Source organism: Mastacembelus armatus, chromosome 16 (genome assembly GCF_900324485.2).
Source record: "Mastacembelus armatus chromosome 16, fMasArm1.2, whole genome shotgun sequence".
NCBI lineage: Eukaryota > Metazoa > Chordata > Actinopteri > Synbranchiformes > Mastacembelidae > Mastacembelus > Mastacembelus armatus.
Window position 1 is genome coordinate 21619262 of NC_046648.1, and position 23855 is coordinate 21643116.

General features: G+C 38.7%; 1 protein-coding gene across 1 annotated transcript in view; it reads right to left on the bottom strand.

Annotated features, from left to right (window-relative positions):
• syngap1b (synaptic Ras GTPase activating protein 1b) overlaps positions 1 to 23855 on the bottom strand; it is a 104014-nt gene continuing 80159 nt past the window's right edge. The window contains exons 11-21 of the mRNA XM_026317027.1: positions 22887 to 23031; positions 22478 to 22714; positions 21547 to 21748; positions 20481 to 20683; positions 20029 to 20230; positions 19058 to 19693; positions 18178 to 18624; positions 17661 to 17834; positions 17033 to 17244; positions 11805 to 11877; positions 1 to 2059 (exon numbers count right to left, since the gene is read on the bottom strand). Of these exons, the coding sequence (XP_026172812.1) occupies positions 1736 to 2059; positions 11805 to 11877; positions 17033 to 17244; positions 17661 to 17834; positions 18178 to 18624; positions 19058 to 19693; positions 20029 to 20230; positions 20481 to 20683; positions 21547 to 21748; positions 22478 to 22714; positions 22887 to 23031 (2855 nt within the window). The 3' untranslated portion in view covers positions 1 to 1735. The remainder of the gene's footprint in view (positions 2060 to 11804; positions 11878 to 17032; positions 17245 to 17660; positions 17835 to 18177; positions 18625 to 19057; positions 19694 to 20028; positions 20231 to 20480; positions 20684 to 21546; positions 21749 to 22477; positions 22715 to 22886; positions 23032 to 23855) is intronic.

Sequence of the window (23855 nt, forward strand, 5' to 3'; positions counted from 1 at the left end):
CTTTTTCAGCATTTGACACATGAGAAACTTAAGATGTCAGTTAAAAAATAGATTATTTTAAAATTTAGTGTAAATTAAGCAAATCATGTTTTTAGAAATGGATGCCACTTTTTTCACACTTCAGTTTGAAATGAAACATCAAATTATGATATCTGCATTAGTATTTATTTATTTATTTATTTTAAGCATCGGGGGGTTTCAGATATCCTCAATGTATTAAGCAAAGCTTTATAATTAGCATTTAGATGATAACTAGGTAGTTTATTGGCCAAGGGATACATAATATATTTATCCCAGGCACTTACTGGCAAGCTTAGCAAACATGTTTGAGAATTAACAAAATGATCCTGGCATTGTTTATTCTATAACAATTATTCATATGTCATTAGTATTTGTTGAGAGAAAATATTTGAATAAAAAGTTGTAGTAATGATGGCATCATTAATCTTCCATATATGAACACAATGGACCAATATGTTTTAACTGAAAGTAAAAAAAAACACTTGAACAATAGCAATAAACTCCATTCATCCATTTCATTCAAATGGGGTTTTGGCTCCACAAATCTGAAAAAAAAAAGTAATCCTGCAATATGAACCATCAAATTTGAGCTGGTGAGCTGCTTTTATTAAATCTAGGTAAAACCAGAGATTGGAGGAGGGTGTTTCTAAAACACTGATATGGAAACCCCAACAACCCCATTAGACATAAGAACACAACAGGATGCACAAAGAACAAATACAGAGACATACAAACATACTGGGGGAAAATGTTCTGTCAAAGACAAGGGGGAGAGAGGGAGGAAAGACAGTGAGTGAGTCATGAAAGAGGCAGTGCTATGGTAAACACAGACATTTGACTTGAAAAATGGCACCATTTGTTTCTGTTTAGCACCAGTTTATCACATATCGGTTCTGAGTTTGAGAAGAGAAAAATTGCGCAAGCTCAGTCCAAAAACAAGAAGTCCCTTAGGCTGAAAAAGAAGAATGTTCCCCAGAATGTCTTCTGTCACTTAGACTTCTACGGCGCTTGATCTTGTGTGTTTAAAACTCTGTTTTCAGCTCACAGAACATTTTTCTTTCTAGCAAAGCTAACACGGAGCTCCACCTGTTATCTCTATAGGAAACCCTGTTGAAAAACACTCAAAGGCACTAAAAAAGCCAGACTACATCGCCACATCTCTACTTATTACACTGGCAGCCTGGCATGTTCAGGATAGATGCACTTAATGCACCTACATCCATGGGAGTCAAAAGTTACTATAAGCTAGCTTATAGCACTTCTTTGCTAAATGGCTACTATGAAGTCTTTGGGGTGCAAGACATTCTATAGTGCTTGTTTCTCATGAAGCCACAGACAGGCAGATGAGTGCACAGAACAGATGTTCACATATCAGTTTGGTACTGTGTGTCAAATGCTTCGTTTGAACGATTCAAACAGAATGTGATATGGTATCATCATCTTGTCCTGCAAGACTGATATAAACTGAAGCTCCATGAGCATCAGGAGAACAAGTGTCCATTGAAGAGCCCTTTGTGTTGTGTGTTCATGTGTTATAGACTGTACAGTAGCTGTTTGATTATTACTACTTATTTCCTGCACAGTTTTCTTCACTCTCTTGCCTCGAGGATAAGGGTATCTATGGTGGTTCCTTTTCAGAGCATTGTCTTGCTAAATGGGAAAAAGATGGGGACAGTGTTTTTCTTTCGTTTGTGTCATCTCTCTCTGATTTGGCTCAGTGTTGTGTTTGACCTACTCCCCCTTCTTCTGCTATGCCTGTAGTTGCTGTTGCCGTGGTTCCAGTTGCCTGTGAGGTTGTCATGGGGGAGGATGTTTGGTTGCCACGGAGCTCTCCATTCTGACTAGGATGTGGATGAGGAGTGGGTAGAGAGGGAGGGTCTACGGTGTGGGGGAGGACTCCATTGTGGGGTGAGCTGTCAGAGGAAATGCCCGAGGAAGAGACTCTGAGGTCTTGATCGTAGGTTACCGCTCCTCCTCCCCCTCCACCTTCAGTTTTCACACCGGGGTCTGCAGAACCCAGGGAGGAAAGCTGGTCCTCCTAGCAGATAGAGAGAGAGGGGAGGGGAGAGAGGAGTGGGAGCAGGGAGAGATGGTCGTAGGAGAGAGGCCATTCAATGAACGATGAGAGGGGTGTGAGGAGTTGCAAAGGACATGTCCAATTAAGGCAGGTAATGTGACATGTAGAGGGGAAATACGCATGTTGAGGAGGCGTGAAAGTGTGAGAGGAAGTAAGAACAGTGATATAAAAATGAGGAACAGAGGATAAGGAGGAAAATGTGATTAAATTCAAGAGGATAGCATCAACATTGAAAAATGGAAAGAACCGGTTTGAATTGGAACATATAAACACAATGGCAGACGCAACGCAGGGAAGAATTAGAAAATAAACCAGAAGTGATAGGGATTGAAAGAAACACATGGAAACAAAGAGAGAGACAGAGAGGAGAGAGAGAGAGCCAAATGAGTTACGAAGTTGATGCATGATGTACATCAGTAGAAATGGCAGCACAAGAAAAGGAGACAAAGGGAAAGAAGGGATGAAGGGGAATTAAAATTCTTGATGTCAAAGGCTCCTGATCCTCTTGGGATGAATAGCAACGGGTGTTTGTCGTATGACAGGTGTCAGGAAAAGTCAGGAAGTCAAGTCAGTCATTCTGACCAGTGAATAAAATCATGTTCAGAAACATCTAAATTTCTATGTGCATGCTTGAAAATATCTCAAACATTATAACTGACTCTACATTTATGGCTTCCAGAAACTCCTTAACGGCACATACTGCAGCATCAGCTTGTAACTAAATCATGCAAAAAACCCTAAGGCACAAAGAGCTCAGCGCCAAATTTTAAGCAGCAGATAAAGGTGCATTCTATAGCCTGGCATTAAATCCAAACATCTGTTGAATTCACCAACCAAAACCTCTAACCCAAACCCATTGATCATGGAGCAATGGGTTGCTGCATGGGTCTTGAAGTTTTTGATCAGTGATTAGGTCAAAGTTTGGTTTTGCCTTCTTTTCTTACCGACACTGGTGCATAGCACCAACAATGCAAATAGTCGTTTCATTATAAGTATGTGTCAAGGTCTGTTTGAAAGCCTTGACTCCCAGTGTTGTTCACTCATGTCTGTGTAGAAGCAGTGGGAAGAGAAAACAATTGGATTATTGTGCCAAATGATAACTATAAGGACTCTATTCTTAATGGTGCTTAATGCATCCAAGATGATTTGAATACAAAGGCATTTTGAAAGCTGAATTCACAGTTTTACCACCAGACCTGGGTAGAAGCCTCTTGAAATAATTGCACTTGATTTATCTTGCCTGGCACATTTGCTGTGTGGTGTCTAGACATAATTACAGAGAGTCTGTTTCACTGAAACGGTAAAACGAGTGCAGAGCCATCTCAGAGACCTTGGATGTACCTGTCGTAATTTAACTCAGGCTTGTTTTCTTATCAAACACTGGAAAACATGTATGACACTAAATGCTTACATACAAGAAGAATGATATGTGGAATGAAGTGCTGCAGAGGGGAAAGACAGGAAGGAGGAGAGATAGTTTGGTCTGCATCCAGTAGAGAAAATGAAATCTAAAGCAAATTAGCACTGGATAAAGTGTATCTGATGAGTGTGTCCACTGTGAGTGGAAGGTGTTTCCACTTCACTTAAAGAAAAAATGAAAAGAAGGGAAAAAAAGTTACCCCAAAATTAGATGTGACTTAACAGGCCTTTTCTCTTCTCAATCAGAACCAAAATGAATGAAAACATTTTCAGTTGCTAACGGGTGCTATGAACAGCTACAGTATCTACTAAGGGTACAGACAGTTTAGAGGATGCCAGTAACATGACTCCACCAACACTTGTTTCATTAGTCTCAAACCCAACCAACAGAGTCATTTAATATCCATGTGTAGACCAATACACATGTCTATTAAAATCAAGCAGCTGAATAAAGACATGGCAAAATGTTTACTGACATCCTTGTTTAACTTACCAAACTTGCTTCACTCTCTGTGGGCTGTAGTGTTTGATTACTTGGTGCATTCAGTTACAGCTTGGTGTGAGAGTATTTTTTATGCTAATGAAAACTGCAGTACTAGAGACAGAAACACAGAACACTGAAATGTAAGGTGTATGTTAAATGGTGCAGAGAGTGTGTATTGTAACACAAAGGTTCTTACCCATCTCCTCCAATCTCCAATCAATTTTGATGTCTAGAGGACTGAGGACTTTTTTCATATTTGAAATAAAAACCTGATGTAAGTTTTGGTTTATTCAGTATATATATTTAAACCTTGTAAGACTTATGATAACTAGCTTGCCAGGTGACAATCCTAAATCTGATGCAAAACAAACAAACAAACAAACAAACAAACAAACAAAAAAATAAACAAAGAAAGCATGTCACACATCATGAGACGCACAGTAACAACTGGCTTACGCCACCATTCAACTAAATAATGTGCCCAGGTGCTAACCACATACACAAACACATAAATATCAGAAAGAGACAGAAAACACAAAAAACATGTGCACATGAATCAGTGTTCTTTGGGGGAGGGCTGGGTCAGATACGGAGATTTCCCATAATTCCCGTTGTTTATTTGAGGGCGTGCTGGGAGTGATGGAAAACTGAAAAATGTAAGTTCATGTGTGTAGGAAAACAGTGGTAAAAAAGCATGGTATGTTTTAGTAAAAATTATCTACGATAAAAGACAAATCACACAATATTCCAGAAAGATTCATCAAGTGTAATAACTTTAAATTAAATGTTTGGGCTTGGTTTCTACCAGTGAACAGCCCATGAAGTAGCCTTTAATGTGTATTTTTGGATTATAGGTGCTTGGCAGAAACTAACAATTTTATATTGAAAATTGTTTAAAAACATTTCAAGTATGTGTTTATTAACAGAGTATTGTCTGATGTCACTTCAATTACTGTACGAACACTAACAAAAAAGTGACATTTAAAAAATAATTGTGCAAGTAAAAGAATCACAAAGAAAATCAGCATCCTGTTTATAATTGTAATATCATACTTTATATTTCTACACCATTAAGTATTGTTTTTTAAAATGGGGTGAAATGCAATGAAAATCTGTACTGAATATTTGCAAATGCCAACATCTGAAAATGGTGGAGCTTAAGAATCATCATAACCATTGATTCAGTTGTAGTTTGCATTTCAGCAATTTTAACCCTACCCAATGCAAAGAGTTACAGGAAGGTCTCCGTATATGACGTGGCAATCATTTGCAAATAATAATGTTGGCATCTTTGGTTATGACAGAATTGCGTTTGTAAACAGTTACTTTTCATCTGTATTTGGCTGCAATAGTCACACAGAGATTTTGAAACGCCTTTAGAAAGCTCTAAGTTACTTCTGCACTTCTTTATATTTCTGCCAAGGTATGTAATATGCTCATTTATCAAAAAAAATGTGAATAATTCATGTGAAATAATTCAAGTAACCGCCCATTTGAAGTCTGTCAAAAATTTTTAGAGTTCCCAGTGGATGAAAGAAAGCACGCTGTTGTTCCGAGAGGCTGACAATAAAACCATACCAGTTAACCACCTCGTCCTTCTTAACAAAACAAAGACGTCAGCTCAGAAAAATGTCACTTCTTTGTGTCATGGCAGAGAAGGAAGCTCACTTCACAAACTTCCAATGTGCCTCAATTAAACATTTTGGTCATTTGTTAGAAAGGAAGACTTTAAATTGCATTATGCAAAATGTGTCTACACATCTGCAAACATCTTTTTTAGCCTAAATCTGAAAGTGGTAACTACACTAAGAAATTAGATAACCTAGCAGGTAGCTAGCCTTTAGGCACTCTGTCTGATAAAGATAACCCACTAGAAAATAAGGTGTTTTAATCCCTGTGTTTGGAACAAGAAACTTTAACTGGTATTACCTGTGTTTAGTCCAAACTTGTATTCACCTACAGGGAATTCTCTATCTCTCTAGTACAGGTGTATCCTTCGGTAAGAAGCGATCACACGTTGGTCTGGTACTGTGTGCTGATATCGCCTCACATGATTAATGGGTACTACCGTTCTGACATATTTCAGATTGCTGCCAAGTTGCTTAATAAAGCTTTAAATCTTTGAAATGTTTCATTGTCACTCTTTCAGTACGGAGGTCTGCGCCTCAGAACCATCAGAAAGCTTTGTGCAAACATTCTGTGACAGGCCTCTTTTTTTTCTGAAAGATTAATGGAAAAGTAAAGTGGGCCTGTCAGTGTATTGACTTGCAGTGAGTTCACAGGGTGCAGTATATGGACAGGGACGCACATAGAGAACAGTAGAAATAGAAAAGAGGCAGCAGGTTATGGATGGAGAGTGAGAGTTTGCCGGTTTGTTTATTACCTGGGTACTCGGGGTGGGACAGGCGCAAGACGGGGCTGCACTAGGATGGATTGACGCCTCCCCTAAGAGAAATCACCGTATCTCATCAACACAAGAGGAAAGGAGAGGAGAGGAAAGGAGAGGAAAGGAGAGGAGAGGAGAGGAGAGGAGATGAGAGGAGAGGAGAGGAGGGTTGAAAGCAGGAGGCCGGAGGAGAAAACTGACAGCAACAAAAGGAGGGAAGGCTTGTGTGCAGTGGGCAGGATTCAGAAGGGCAGTGAAGGTTGAGGAAAACAGCCACCCAAATAACAATACATACACAATGCACAACAAAAAGTGCACAGAAAAAAGACATAAATATACAGAAAAATGCTTACTAACGCACATTTACATACACATACATAATGCTTACCATACACGCGCCAACATTATCAGACAACCCAACAACCTGAAAACTTTAAAGCATGGTGCCATGCTGTGTCTCATTAACAGAAAGCATGCTTATAGGACGGAAAAGAAAAAGGCGTTAAATCATCCAAATGACAGCTGCATCTGAAAGTATCTGATTAATTCATCCAACAGCATTTGGAAAGATGGGTCTCACATGTTTCCTGGTCCAGAAAGGTAAAAAGACGGCGTAAAGAACATGCTTATGTCAAACATGCAATCATCTGCTCTAGGAAGTGAGATACACATATATATATATATATATATATATAAACACACACTGGGGAAAAACAATCATATTTGCATCAATGCTCTAACCAAATATGCAGAGAAACAACAGAGAATACGATCTTTGTACTCAAAAACACACCTCACCTCACATACATTTCAAAAATGACCAACATTCAAGATGTTGCAGATAAAAAGTACAGATAAAAAATGTGATTAAAACTCAAATGACAAATGAATGAAAAACTGATTGGATTAATGCCACTGCATCAAGCTCTGGAAGCATTTGTCTTATTAAATTACTACTCACTGACAGCAAACAAAAGGTTTTAACAACCACATACTGTAAAAAGTGGACTATTATTTCATAAACGAACTGACTTGTTTAACTGGCACTCGTTGCTTAAAAAGGAAATTATTTTAATTATTTGTTACATTATTAATTATTGGTTTGTATCAACTATGTAAAATTTAATGACACTTATATCACATTTCGTAGCCAGTACTTTCCAATTGCACCTAACAATAACTTTATTATACAATCAGTTGGCAGTTAATTAGACACAACAAGGTAAAACTAATGCAGTCCAATAAAACCATCCTGTAATAAATCTTCCCCTCATAATGGAGGGTGTAGATTGTGGTGCTGTTGAACTGCAGAATGGCATTTTATCATACACTGTGGTGTTTCTGTTATTTGGCCAACCTTCATCAACATAAATAGGGTGGAGAAAGGATAGAAACACCTGTTAGTATATGCCACAAACTAAATCCTGCAAAATAACCATACAATTAAAAGAACTCTTCTCTAAAGCTCACTGAACAAAAACAAACAAATAATGGCAGAGTGTATTGGAAGGCTGCTCTATTATATGGCATTGGTTTATTCTGGGTCAAGGAGAACCTAATAAATCATCAGGTAGGTGTAATTAAGCAGTTAACTTGACCTTGATCTAGATAAGTGGAAGAAGTCAATGAAGAATATAACCAGTTGAAAATAGTAGTACAATTAAAACAATTAAAACTGTTAAAACCGATACTTGCAGATTATGTGCAGATTATGTGCCAGTGAGATTTGTAGCTACTAAGAGCAGTGGTAGTGTTTTCTACAGGTTTGGTTGGCAAGGATGGAAAAATATTAAATCACCTCCTGCACTGATGCACCAGTCACCAGATGCATAATGTCTGCCGTCAGCCATGAACCACAGAAAAAAGTAATTGCACCGTTTCAAGCAGGCAAATCTTTTCAATGCCTTTTTAAAACTGGATTCTGACTTTTCAAGACTTTCAGACACCTACTTGCATTATTTAGCACACTTAACCACCTGTGCCAACCAAGTGTGCTTTTATGTTTTTTGATACAGTGGATATGAATCCAGCTATCAAATACTTTTTGAACTGTATGTTTATTTTGTAGGCATCAGGATACTGTTGTGTTCTCGGAAGGTCTATGGCATCCTGCACCTGTGTTATTATGTGAGGACTAATTAAGTGTGGGCTGTTGTTTTGGAAGTCAGTAACAGCTCGAGCCCGAGGAAACGGTGGCATCATGCCTCCCCCCCTTTCATTCCCTATTAATTTACTCTTCCCCCTCTCAGCTGCTGCGTGTACATAGTCTCACCCATTATAGTGGAGTGTCATCACACTGGACTGGGCTGTCTGCCTGTTTTAAGTGTGCTGGACATTATGAATTAGCTTTAAGCACCACTATGTCAAAATACAGCCATGCTTATCTTGAATTTCATTATATTGTGCAGGTGTTGACTTTATTGCATCCACCCGCTGTATCTCCCTGTTAGCTGTGTATATTGGCTGTTCAGATGTTATAAACTGCAATAGATGTACATCACTGTTAACCCTGGAAATCCTTCCCTTTTTGTAGGTCATCTTTTTTAATCCAAGGCACTCTGACAGTTTTTTTCCTTGCTCTGATGAAGATTTTTAATATATCCAATATCCAAGAGATTTGATAGTCTTTATTATTCTTATCACATGCTATAAAAGCATTCATATGAGTATAAGACTCTTGTGTTTAAGATGGAAAAGTAATTCCACAGCATGAAAAGGCACATAATTAAAATCTTCTCCTGGTGATTACATTTACAATTTCACTTTGTACAGCTCAATGTGTTGGAATTAAGGGCTCTATATATTTCAGAGCTGTTCACTCCTTGTTTAAACACCACGTTGAAGGTGCCCTCTGCTTGCAGATCACTTCCAGCACAGTGTATATATTACTGTCAATGGTTAATATAAAACCACATAGTGCTGCTGAAGAAGAATAAAAAAAAAACAAAAATGTTGTCTTATTAACAGCCAGATAGAAAATGTTTGTGTTTTATATACATTAAGTTTAATGAGCTAGCCCTCTCTTTCAGCCAACTGTTTTGCCTAATAGAGGAAGTATAAAGTTTAGTACCAGCAATTCAGCAATTCAATATAAGAGTTTGCTTAAATTTAATCATAGATAAAAAAGGCAATTTAAATTATGACTGAAGATGCTCCATAAATATGGAACATAATTTCACTGTATGTAATAAAATAAAATGAAGCAAAAACAAAAAAAGAAAAAAATATTAGCCTAAATAAGCCATGAAATTAATCTTTAGCATAGCATCTGTTAGCAAGTAGGTGAATAAACCACTGTGATTTAATTCATCACAAATGTACTTATTTACTATGCACCTGTTTTGTTTATAAAATTATTGCAAATTTAATTGATAATGAAAAAATGGTTGGTTGAGGCCCTGAGCCACATGTGACATTGGCAGACAAAAGCTTGGTAACTTTAATATTATGAATGTAACATACTGTATATTTATATTTTTTCAAAATAAAGAACTTATACATTTGAAGCATCTCTCAGCTCTTCTCTCCTGACATGTTTAATATTTTTTCTCTCCCTACCTCTTTTGATGGGTAACCATAAATCTACCGTCATGTTTTTCTTAAAATTCTCAAACATGATGAAAAGAAAATATGTACTTATAAAGGGGGCTACTGCTTGAGCTCTTTGACACTGAAATAAGCATTTTGAAGGCTAAGATTAACATTAAAATGAATATGGAGAAGCTCAGTATGGGAGAATTCCCATATGTTATATTCAATATTCAGAATGTATTAAGATTCAAATTAGTCAGTGGAGCAGATGAAAATGAAATGTCTGAAAGGTTTGGTTTCTGATGCCGCATTAGCAGCTAAACTTAGGATGATTGTGCTGCATGTGTCCTACACCAGAAGCAAACAGACTAACGCAGAGAGAACTGGAAAGACACACAGCTCATGGAGGCAATGACTGCGCTGTTCTTTAAAACGCTTAATGCCTGATTGTTTCCACACTCCTTGGAGTAATAACTAAATTCTCAACACAGACACATTAAGCAGATATTTTTAGATTGAGTCTGAATTACACTTTCTGAAGACATCATTATTGCCTATGTCCATCAGGAATAAATGCCCATAAAATTACTTGGATATAAAATTAAGCTCTTTATACCTACTGAACCTGCCTGAGAATAATCACATTTTAACTTTTCTTTAATATCAGAGAAATGAGGTTATAGTTGTCTGTAGATCCATGGGCACAACAGACAGAGGAACTGGTAATAGTTCGACATGCTTTTAATGATTCTAGTTTGCCAAATTGTAAACAATTATAAACTAAAATCAGACTGATTAAACAGTATCTTCATTTTCTGCTACTTTATACACTGCTCAACTATAATACTACTACTAATAATTCTTCTACTGTATGCTACCATGCAGTACATGAAATAGTTATAAGTAGCTCCACATTTATGAGCTGTAACATTGAAGTGATGTACACATTAATATATCACTATTTATAATCCATTAAAACAAGAGGGACATTCTGCTACATGACTAGTTTAACGTCTGGTACTTTATGTATATTTTGATGCTAATAATTTTGCAGTTTTACTTGATGTGGAAATCAAGAGTTTTACTTGTAACAGTTTTTGGTACTTCTACTTTTGACTTGTGCAAAAAAATCAGAATATTACTATTAAAATTATTATTATTTCAGTTTTAATATTCAGAGAGTCTGAATTATAGAAATGATTCAAAAGAAACTGATCTGAACAAATGTCCAAGCTGTAGCACATGAGGAAGCAAAGTAGTTGCCTCTTCCATTCTTACCATTTTTCCTCAAACACAAATGCATATATATATTTATAGGTTCACACGCACAAACTATATTTACAGCATGACTCATGCTTGAAGGTGGGCTAGTTCAATTTGAAAAGAAAGAAGGTGGGTTGAGAGCATGAAATGAAAAGTGCAGAGGAAAGGAAGCTCCTGAAGCATCACTAAGACAAAGCAGCAAGATTTGGGGCTCAGCTGTTCAAGATCCAGTGTGTAAGTTTGACCTCACATCATGTCTGGAATGGGTTTAAGGAGTTTCAACCCCAACATGCTCAGCAAAAATGTTTGGCAGAAAAAACTACAGAAATGGCAACATCATCACAGACCCAGATACGCTCACTACCACAGCTATAGTTAGACATCTCGAGAACTTGATCTGAGGGATGCAAACATCAACACTCCCAGCTCCCAGGTATGTTGGCAGACAAATGGCAGTAAACCCAAACACAGGGACACGCCAGGGAGTGGGCAAGACAATCTGAAGTACCACACAAAGCAGACAAAATAATAACAGTAGCAGGGAAGAAGACAGGTAGAGTGGGAAGAGAAGATAGCACGGGCCACCATGTGGACTCGACGAGAGAAGAAGCAGTCTCACAGACCTGATCAGCGTAAATCCTGGTTTTTGGCTCGATCACAGCTCCTCCCCTTAACTCATCCTCCACTGCCATCAGTCTTGGAAGCAGAAAGAGAGAGAGGGGAAGGGGAGTGGGGGTGAAAAGAGAGGGAGTATTATGAATTTAAAATCATACTTAATAAGTTGCACAGATACATCTTGAACATCTGTCTCAACAGCACCAGTGATAAGATGCTGGTCATGGAATCTCAACTCTGAATCCCAACTCTTAGAGACCACACAATCTTTTAAGCCCATGCTAATGCTGAGCAGCAGTAACCCAAGCCATGCTTCAGGAGGCACTGCCAATTTTCACTGGTGGAGCCTTTTTTTCTTCTCACTCCCATGGGAGTCATCAAAGCATTTTTTCCCAATTTAAGGTGTTTTCAAAGTGCAATTAAGGCCAACTGTGGACCATTATGCTCAGTTGTGTGAAGTGAATGGTTCAGTAACTGATCCCAATCATCCCCAGGGAATTGTCCATCTTATGTAACATGGACTGACCAGTGCATTGATGCAAAATCCTTTGACTAATCATTTCAAAGAGTTCACTCACTGATATGAGTGAACTTACTGCTGCAGCTGTCATGAGCCAGAGGACAGTGCAGGTTTCCCAACACTTGTGATTATCCGAGTGCCAGGGATTTACTCCAGATAGGGTCATTCAAGAATATTTCACACACAGGGTTATCTTGCAGTTACATGGCCAACTGGCTAAACTGTGAGTATTGTGATGGTGGTGAGAAATGCCAAATGGAAGTTAGTGTGAATAAAAAAAAACTTTTCACACAATATATTTCATTGCATTGGTTTTATGACTTCCCATCTGTTTTACAGTAGTTTTTTGTTGACATGTTACAGTAGCAGAATATGCATCCTTACAGTAGGTGTGCTGGAATATTATCCCCTTATAAACCTGCACAAAGGAGTAAATTTGCAAATGTATGTCAATTTGCCTGGGCAAAAAGACCAAAACATGCTCAGTAAGCCTTTAAGCTGATCAGAAACTTGACAGGAACATTTAATTGTCACCATGGTTCAATGCAGAATAAATATACCACTAATAAAGTCATATTGTGTCACTATTTTTCAGCACATTGATATAAATTTATTCAGAACCCTGAGGGACATTTGACAATAAAGAATGAAAATCCACAGGTGAAGTTTCAAACATAAGTGTTTGGATGTTTTATTCCATAAATAATGTACAGTGTTGAGAGTTATTTTACAAAAGAGGAGAAATGGAAAAGAAAAGAATCAATCATAAGCACAGACAGAAATATTAGCACTGTCCCAGAAAACAATGGAATGTAACATGGGTATACAGCATTAAAATTCTGACATGACTTCAAAAGGCAGACAATGATTCATGTGGGTGATATGTTACAAAAAAGAGAAAAAGGTTTAGCTTTTCATATCCAGTTGTACTTCAAGTAATGTGCTTTTGAGGTCAAGTCGTACATGTAGTCAAAACACTGTGTGAATCTCCTAACATGAGGTCAAAATGTCTGAATAATTTGCTACAGAGATAAAGGCAAAAGACAAAGATGCAGAACAGGATGTAAAGTTAATGTAATCAACAGAAAGAAACCACAGACCTGGATCAAACAGCAGCTGCAAATACATTCATTTTTTGCCAAAAAGTGCAACATATATCTGTGACTGAAAACTTACCTCTCAGCATCTGATTGGAGTTGATGCAGCCAACCTGCATCCATCTGGTTAAAACAAACTAAGAATTATTTGCACCTATTTGACACAGGTCTGTATAAAAGTGGATATAAACCCTTGGCTGTTGCTACAAGCCATGTCAATCACACACACACACACCAAGCCAGGACTCATCACCACTATGAATTCATTTGCAAGATTTAAACATAAGTTTGCCGTTGTACAATCTATACAGCCTATCGATATATTCTTGCTACGAAAGAGAGGCGGATACTGACACCAGAATATTTTTTATATCCCTGGAGAAGGAAAAAGAAAATAATATGATTGCCCTTTTAATAATAATATTTAAATCATACTGTAACTGCATAAGTTAAATGACTGTGTAACTTTCTTAAACAACTATTCTGATCACCATGTCACCACCAAAGACGGACTGCAGGTCAAAAGTCATACCAAGCATATACAGAAAAACCATACAGATTAAAAAAATGTTTTTTGCTTTAATTAATGAAGAACATCCATTGCAGTCTTTCATTGAAAATGCAGATAAATTCACAAACACCATACAGATAAGCCAAAAGCAAGTTGAGAACTTAACAACACACTTTGCAGAACATACTGTTGTCAAAGAGTCACGTCTTGTTGTCATGTTGTCTTTGTGGTATTTGCACTTTACAGTATTCCAGGTCTTTTTCTCTTTAAATATGGTGGATGGCACCTGGTAAAGGATTTTAGCAGGAAGGTTCTTTATGTACACAAAATGCATACAATATATCTCATCAAGATCCTGCATGTGCAATTGCACAAACAGCACATGATGACATATTGTATCTATTATTGCACTTCACCTGCTAGAAAATTAGATATTGCAAAGTTAAAATAGCTATAATCTCACTCAATAGAATTCATAAAGTATATATTTCATATATTATTTTTATGGCTCTTGCATCACAGACTAATATGCTATGGATTATAGTTAAAAATAGATTATTATTATTATTATGACAGGTATAATAATTTTTCTCCTGCAAACTCACTGCATCTCAGCAATGTAAATCTGTTGTTCAGCTTACAGTGAATAGCTCGAGGAAGATAAATAGGCTCATTTTATTCATATTTATAATCAACAAAATGTATTAAAATGTTTTCAAAAAATAGGAAAGCCTGTAGCCAAATCATGGGATCACTATCCTAAGAAAAAATATAGAAGATACAGGTGCTACAGGTAAAGTGGATTCAGTGTTTCAGTTGATTTAACATAGCATGACCTAAAACTCAATATCTGGCTTTGGTTTAAATTAGACTGTTGAAAACAAAATGTGTTTCAGGTCTAATGACAGATATTGGACTTGCTCTGAGCATAAAGTTTATACACAGAATATTAAGGCTTCTCTCAAAGAAAATCTCTGAAACACAATGCTAAGCATTTTAGTTCTGCAGTTAAATAGATTTTTCAAGCCTACAAAGGGGCCATGAATTCAGGATCACGTGCTCCTTTTTGCAGAACCTGAGACTGATGTTTCATCAACATAATGAATTTGAAAAAATGTAACATAAAAGTCTATTTAAGATTGCTATGATTACACTTGTCATTCCACTAAGATTTTCACTCAATCCATTTGGGTCAACCAAGACCATATTTCTTGGCATCCCAGCTCTCTGCACTGCATTGCTCAGATGTGGATTCAAATTCAAATGCGTCCAGATGATGCACAAGTCTTGCATGCATTCGATGACATGGTCTGGCTCAGTGGGTTGAGTAAACCTCGGAAGCATCCAGATCTGCTACTTAATTCCTTGTGTGGTCAGATGACAAAATGCACACAAGTTACAAGTGTAAGCCTTGGAAATACTGATTTCCTGCGCACTTTGCTTGATGTGTGCATCAGATTTGCTGTATTTGATTTAAGCATGTACTCCAATGGAGCAATAACCAACGGCTAAAACATCTACAAAAGTTTGTCTTTTATCAGATATTTTCCCCTTTGCCTTTATGCTTGGCTCTTCACTGATCACTGACTGATTTGAGTGTCTGTGAATTCCCCCATCTTCGTATTACACAAAAGCATCATATGTGTGTTTAAAAAATGAGAGAGGTATTAGTCCTCATGTTTACCTTGTAGAAAGATACATAAGTAGTCCTTCAGTGAGCAGGGCTCACCTTCATTTAAAATGGAAGAGCTAATTAAATTAAACCGTGGTCTTCCATAGTCCTGTGCCTGAAGGTCCAAAACACTGCTTTGAGTTGCTTTAAAAAGTGCACAAATGTTTCTGAAGTTATCAAATTTTCAATCCTCTTGTGTTTTTACAGTGCAATCTCATGAAAGTCAACTGAAAATCAAGTTAAGTGGAATCGTGTCAAATCCCGAGATCCATTTAAAAGAAAGAATTATGTTCATAAGAATGGCTGATCATAAGTGCAATAGCACAAGGACCTACTGAAGGTTTTATATACAAGGTGTTAGAGATGTTTTCCCATAAAAGATGAGCAGGAGTGTCTCTGTCTTCATTCCATGTCTTCTTTCCTGGAATGGATTAGAAGTGGCAATATTCTCTGTCACAGATATCCACCCTTTAGTTGCAGACCACAGAATCTTATAAGTTGTGAACAAGAAAATATTGTAATCTTCTTCTTTAGTCTTTAAACTATTTCCACAATTCAATAATAAAACTAAATTTGGGCAGCATAGCTAAGGTGCAGTCAGATTTAAAATGCTAGAGGAATTCTTACAATCCCTACAACAGCAAACATTTGGGTTTTGTGCCTGAATAACCCAGAGATACTATCAATGTTTCACTGGTTTCCCATCACCTACTTACTGTTCGACTGCACTCAAAAAACTGCACCACTGCAATTTCCCACAAGCACTCAATAAATTAGAACCCAGAGTTGTCCAAAGCCATCCAATATGATGCTCTTGAATAACAGGTAAACCATAACTGTGTGGTTATGATAGCAGGTTTGCTGCAACAAGGAGATCTTAGAGGACAATCAGAGATTTCTTTGTCGAGCTTAACTCAGTGGAAAAGCTCCAGCCCCCTGTGGAACATGTCCTCCATGCTCATCAAAGATACAAATTTCTGTTCTCCATATTATGCTGTCACATTTAATTTGTCACTCTTTATGGATGCAGCTTTGGCTCTCAATATAAAGTTCCTTGCCATGCTTCAAGGGCAGTACTCCCAGTACTCCCTTCTATCAGTACTACATCCTATACTGCAATATTCTTTGCAAGACAACAACCTCTGGTAAATAAAGAATATATATCCCAATATGCAATTTGTGAATTTTTGAAAATAGTTGAGGTTTCAGGATTGTTAAATGTTAAAGTTGTACTCTGAACTTCAGTATGATAATAGTATAGTTCACTTTAATGGATACTGCCAATCTTTATCTGAGAGGAAAACAGCTCATGCAATCTATTTACCAATGGTGTCATAATAAACAAAATGAAGTCAGTGTAAACCGCCCACAGCCTCCCTATAATAGACCCCATGTAAACAGTTTTTCCCTCCATCCCAACAACAGACTCCATTTACCTGTTAATTATTCCTTTAATTTGGGAGTCTTTCTCCACTTGCTGTTGTCGTAGCCTCCTCTCACTGTCCTCGAGTCGATTCTGGTACTGTAGGAGGATCTTATTTGTTTGCTGCTCTTGTGTGAGAAGTCTCCGCTCGTACTCCTCCAGCTTTTTGTGAGACATCATCAGGCGCTCCTTCAGGGAGTTGATCTCCTCCTCATACTCCCGTACCTGAGGAAGAGATATAGGGAGACTAGAAAGTTAGAGGGTTTATGCAGAGTTTGGATTCACCAGCTTTGACTTCTCTGTGGGATTGGCTGGTACAGTGCCTGATGGACTTAAAAGTTCTTTATACACTGTTGGAAAAGTAGAAAACCAGCTCCAAATATTCAAAATTAGGGTGGCTCCCTTCCATTAATACTGTGATATACTGAATACACCAAACACTTCAAAAGATTTATAAGCATGTGGCTGATGGTTGTTGTTTCCCACGCTGCTTGAAACATCTGGACTTCTGTGTTCAGACCAGATCTGAGTACCATCTGTTTAGCAGCGATAGACATGACTCAAGTTCCTGCATTTTACTATTCATTAATGAATGTTTTTCCCTTTAAAGGGCAACTCTGCAATTTTAAAGTGATACCTACCCTGTCCATCCGTGACTCATCCATGCTCTTTGAGTACTCCTTAAGTTTGAACTCTTCACGGTCAATCCGCGAACTTTCAATATCGGCCGACAGATGAGGCATGTTGGAGACCCAGGCCACTGTTCGTTCATTGGCAGGGGTTGGGGGATTTAGGGTAGAGGGAGACTGGGAGCCCTAGGAAGAAAGGCCAGCACAGTGAATGTGAGAACATAAGTTTTTAATTGGGTAAAAAGCTGTTTCATAACAAGTGATTCTATGTTTTATCTAAAGTGCCTCAGAGCTGCACGAGTTCATAGATTTTGAGTATGACTAGCCCCTGGTGGGACTCAAGCCTTTAATCCTGATAGTGCCATGTGCTACTCAGTGAGTTACCCACTCATAATTAAAAGCCACATGCAGTTAGTGATATCTTGTACATTGGTGAGAAATAGCCATGAGCACATGTAGTGATAGAAACACCACAGAGAAGAACAGAGAATAAAGTCAGAAACTAAACGATATAGCATGCAGATATTACCTGTTTACTCATAGTAGGTTTGAGCAGATGCTGTTGCTGCTGCTGCTGAGCTTGTTGCTGTGGTGACTGTTGAGTGCTCTGACTGGTGGTTCCCTGCGGACTCTGACTTTCCCTGACAGAGCTCTGCTGGTGGGGCAGGCCCGGGGCAGTGTCGTCTTTGACGGACAACTGCCGGGACCTGTGCTGCCTGCCGCCATAGCCGGACTCTGGTGACTGGAGGAGATTCCCGCTCTGTGGTCGTGTTTTAGCTGGAGCAGCAGGAGCAGCAGCTGCACTGACAGACAGCTGATGGGAGGTCTGGGACTTGACGCGTTGTTGGGGAGGTGGGGCACCAGAACTCTGCCGCATAGGTTGGACGGTGGAGGGGGGTGTGGTGGCCAAAGAGGAGTGGGAGGTTCCTGTCTGGGAGGCCATGCCCATCATTTGTTGTTGCTGTTGGAGGTTTTCCTTAGAAAGAAGCAAATAAATACTATGTTAGCAGTGGCAGTGTTGCTCTGCCTAGTGGTGTTTTTTATTGGCATCTTTATTTAAATTACATTTCAATACAAGGAACTCCATCAGGTAGTAATTTAGGTAGTGGGGAGTCTGAAATATGATTCAGGAAGTTTATTATCAGTTTATTATGCTTATCAAAGCCCAAAATCATACCGGTTGCACCAATTCTGACCACTAGAGCTGTAAGAATTACTTAGACCAGCAGAAACGTTTATAACTGTTACAGAGTTACATATAACATATATTATATATATATATATATATATATATATATATATAAATAAAACATACGTTTGTCTACCTCGTTTATAAAGACAAATACCAAATTTGCTCCAGTTTAGCAAACTGATAAGATGCTGTGAGAGCACAATGAACATTCATTTACCTGCACATGCATTGACATCTGTCTGCGTCCATAGTCAGCCCTGCTGTAGTCATCACTGTAGCTGTGTGAGTGGATGATGCTTGGTTGGCCCAGGTGACTGTCCCTGGTCCTAAGGGTGGACAGGTCCTCACTGCGAGAGAACCCCCCATGGGCGAACTGTGGCATGTAGGTCTGGTGAGAGGGCTCAGGCTCTGGTGCCAGGAGCAGGGGTGCTGGTGGTTGAGCCCGGCTGTGCTGATGATGGAGCTGTTGCTGTTGAGGCCCATCAGCAGTCGCCAGATGAAAGAGGGGATTCTGGAAGGAAAGCGGGTAGCGCATGGCGGCGGCCTGCTGTTGCTGCTGCTGGGATAGCGAGTCGGTGGTGGTGCCCATCTGGCTCAGCTGGCTCAGCCGGAGGCCGCCGGACATGCTGGAGCCGCCAGAGCCAGCTGACAACCTCCCACCGGCCCGCAGCTGGCTGCTCAGGCCCGACCCCAGGCCGCCACCGCCTCCGCTGCTCAGCCCTCCGAAGCTGCCCATGCCGGCGATGGAGGCCTGGGAGGAGTTGAGCATGTCCACCGACTGCAGGTTAGACACGCTGTTCATTCGGGAATCCTGGAGGTCCATCATAGATACGCTTTTATTGACACTGAGCATCTAGATAATAAGGGATATGAGAGGCTATTGTGCCCCTTTTTATTTCAATATGTTATGTGGCCACGGATGATATGGGTGAGGGTGGTGCGGGTGTTTTTACCGCGAGGCCTGGATATCGGAATGCCTCAAAGTATTTCCCAGGAAATACCGCTAGGATGAGTTGCGTGGTGAATCAGTGGAAAAAAAGCAGATGTCATGATATACTACAGCCTCGATCACACGATGGCAGATTCTATTAAGTATGACTAACATGCACGTCATACTAACCTCACTTTCATAAAGATAAACCTAGTGGATGGGATGATGATTCCCCAAGTCAGTATGATAAAACTCACCTTAGGGTCTGGTTCCGTGATGTCCGAGCTGCTTGTGCAGTAGGCCGGGCTGGATCGGGCCAGGGGAGGGCGTGATACATAAAACATGTCTTTGGAGGATGCTCGATGAGGATGGTCACGGTCCTGAAAACTCATCTGGGAGCGGGATGGCATGACCCCTCCGGTGGAGGTAGGGGAAGGCAAGCGAGTGACATCTATAGAGCTGGAGAACAGGTAACAATAGCTGCAGATAAAAGCTATGCTCATTTTTTGTTAAATCTGAAACAGGTCTTTTGTTTTTGTCTGATAAATATAGAAGCATAAGCATCAGGTAGTTACTTTCCACCACTGCATTGAAACAACAACAGTGGAATCAAAGTGCCAGCATTTGATATAGAGGGTATTTGAAGCAGAGATAGCTGCTGACAAAATTCTGAGTGGAGCTGTTATAATCACAGTGCAGAGTCACCCACCTATTAAGATCCCTCATCATGAGATTTTGGAACTCGGATGAGATGCCCCTGTTGAAGCTTGGCCTTGACAGCAGCCGGTCTGTCTGTCTGTCTTGGACCCTGTCTGTCTGATGGCTGGGCTGCCTCTGGAGGTGCGGGTTACGCAAGGCCATACTGATGTCATTCAGGAGACGAGGCAAAGGACCCAGTTTGATGATTGCATCCTGCGGTTAAAGGAAAAAGAAACTGAGCTTTGCTGTGGATCTAATGAAAGGTTTCATTAAAATTCACCTCAGCTCACTTGGTGCTTGTAAGTTGATGACAGCTTGATTAATGATTTACAGCCTGATTTAGAAAAAACTGTGAAAGGTGGAAGAAGAGTTAGACAATTTTGAGACTAAATTGTTTGAGACTGGTTCAGTTTGGCTGCACATTATAAAACCTAAAATAATGCACAAGGCCGGAACAAAAAAACTCCCAAACACCTGTGCAAGATAATGCCATTTCAGCTCTGAAATAAATACTTTTATTGTTAGACTCTGGTAATGGTTTATATTAGACTGCATTATAATACCATTTATATTTTAGGTATTTTTATTGTTTCTACTTTGCATGACAAAGAGTCGGTGTTTAGTTTCTATGTGGCTAAGTAATAAACAATGTACCAATATTTTATTGTACAACAGAATATGAATAGCTGCAAAACCCAAGAGATATAAACAGTGATAAATAAACTAAATAAAAATGCCCCCCCAAATTAATTAATGTTAATGTTATATAGATAATACAATAGAAAGTTTGTACCAATAAATTATATGTTGAAAGTACTGTCATTACAATATATATAATAGCTTTTCATATTATCATACATTGATTAAAATGCGGTATAACTGACAAATAACAAGAAAGAAGGATTATTGATAAATGACCATAAAGACAACAAAATTTAAACACACACACACACACACACACAAAAACAAAACAATTTTTAAGGTGGAAAAAAAACATTACATTTTGCAAAATTTAATAGTGATAAATATGATATAAATTTATAATGGCACATATCATTGGTTATCTTTGGATTTACCTTGCTGAGCTGTGCCATGACCTCCCAGAGGAGACTATGTAGAATTGACAGCTCCCTGCCCAGGTCAATGTATCCCTCAAAGCCACCTGCATTGCTGACACTGTCCAGGTTGGAGATCTCGTACAGGAACTGCTGCATGGAGCCCCACTCCATCTCTAAAAACTCGTTCATGAAACACATGTACTCTTCTTTACTGCCAAACCTGCAGGTGGAAGGGGAGGGAGGAGAATGAAAAAGAAGAGAAAGTGAGAGAGAAAACAACTGAGCAACACATTAAATGTCAGTCATTATTAAGAAGGTTATGTTTGGTCCACATAACTGTCCTTCATTTCCACTTCCCTGTTGCCAAGGCTCAACCATTACAATACATATTTGGTGTTAATACATAGTGTAAGCACATATTCTAACATATCATTTTTTATTATGTGTTTATGAGTCAAAAAAGCAAAATCAAACACAACTGAGTTATAGCACAGTAGCAAAACATGAAGCATGTAAAACATTGGTAAGTTTCTTGCTGAATGAGCAAAGGACAAAAACCTTAACTCACTGAGAAAATCAAATGACCATCAAATGTAGGTACAAACTTGATTAAATTGAACAAATAAGTGAATTTTATAGACTTAGAAAGAAAAACTGTCTGCTAATCAGTACTGAATGTGTCTATAGGTGTAACTCAGACTTCAGTTTTTGACCCACTAAAATCTGTGTCAGTATACCTGGATACAAATAATCCAACTAATATCCTGCCAATATGCAGATGACACTGTCATTTACAGGTGTATCCCTTGTCTTAGCAAAGCATGTCAGTATTTAAACATATTGTATTCCTAATTTTATTGTTGTAGTGTTGTGAGTGCAAGTAATAAAGCTTATGCAGGGAAGGCAGAATTTTATTTAAGAACTTTAAATAGAATGAGATAAAACTGACTTGGAGAAATTAGCCAGGTTTTGCACTACTTTAGCGATGAGGGTGAGTGTGCGGGACGTTTGCTCATCAGGATACTCCTGGGTGAGGTTGAAGAGTGATGGCGACATGATTGCAGGACATAGGAACCGCAAGAAGAGGGAGCCACTGATGAGACGATCAGCAATGTCTTCCCGACCCCTCTCAGCGCAGCGCACTCTCCAGGAGGCAAAAACTTCCTTAAGCTCTCGAGGGAAAACACTGTGAAAGGAATAGAGTACATGTCGGGATCTAATACAAATAGTAGAGTTTTTGAGTTTCGTTGGTTCTCAGTTAAAGAATTTTATGCTTTTATTTTGAAATAATAATAAATAATAATAAATATATTTGATAAAAAGGATGATTTTTTTTTTTGCATTTACTGATTACTTACCAATGGGAGTTAACAATCTTGCAGAGTGCTAGTTCACAGCACATCCGGAGATTGGCTTGATGGTCTGGGAGTACAGAGGGTGGTGTTCTCATGGGGTCAACTTCACAATTTTCTTCTGACTCATACAAGGCCCTTATGAACTCTCCTACCAATGACATTAGAAAAAGTCAACTGGTGCATCAAAAAGAGCCACTGGGGTTAATACAAAAACAAACAACAACCAGCTATCAAAAAGGAAGTTCATTGTGATCCTTTTCGAGTAAAGCAATGGCCATAAAGCAATAACAAAGCTGGGAAACCTAGGTGGCAGCCTAATTAGCCAACAAGCTGCAGTAAATTCACACATAAAAGAAAATTATGGCCGGGGATGTGGCTAAAACAAACAAATAAAGGCCGATCACTAAAGGCAGGTTATAAAATCACTGAGGGGGGTAGAATTACCTGTAGTCTACCACCACAGCTCAGGTAAATTTGGGATAATGTAAATTTTCACAGCACTAATTCCATCAGAGTCCTGTTATACTCACCACTCTGCTGCTCTTGGGTTCACTTTTTTAACAGAGATATTGTTTCCATCCTTAATCAGTTGTTTCTTCTCTGCTGTACTCCTGATTGATATTAAGCTATGATTAATGAAACACAACACTTTCTGGGGTTTATTTTTCACATTTCCACTAAAAATGGGAAATGCTTCCAATGTAAAAACTGGGCTGGAAGTGCTGAGTGGCATACCTTACTGTAAGTATGGAAAAAAGGCAGTTTGACATGACTCTGGTTCAACTGATGGAATTAGTGTAGTGGAAATTTGACTGCATTTTACTGACCTAATATTAATCAAGATATTTAAAAGTTTAGTCTCTAGTACAAGCTAAAAAAAGTTGGGAAAAACTTCTGAAACTTTTTGTACAATGTTGTTTTAGAAATAAAGGACGAACTTATAAAATTATTTTGGAAAATATCCATCTCTTT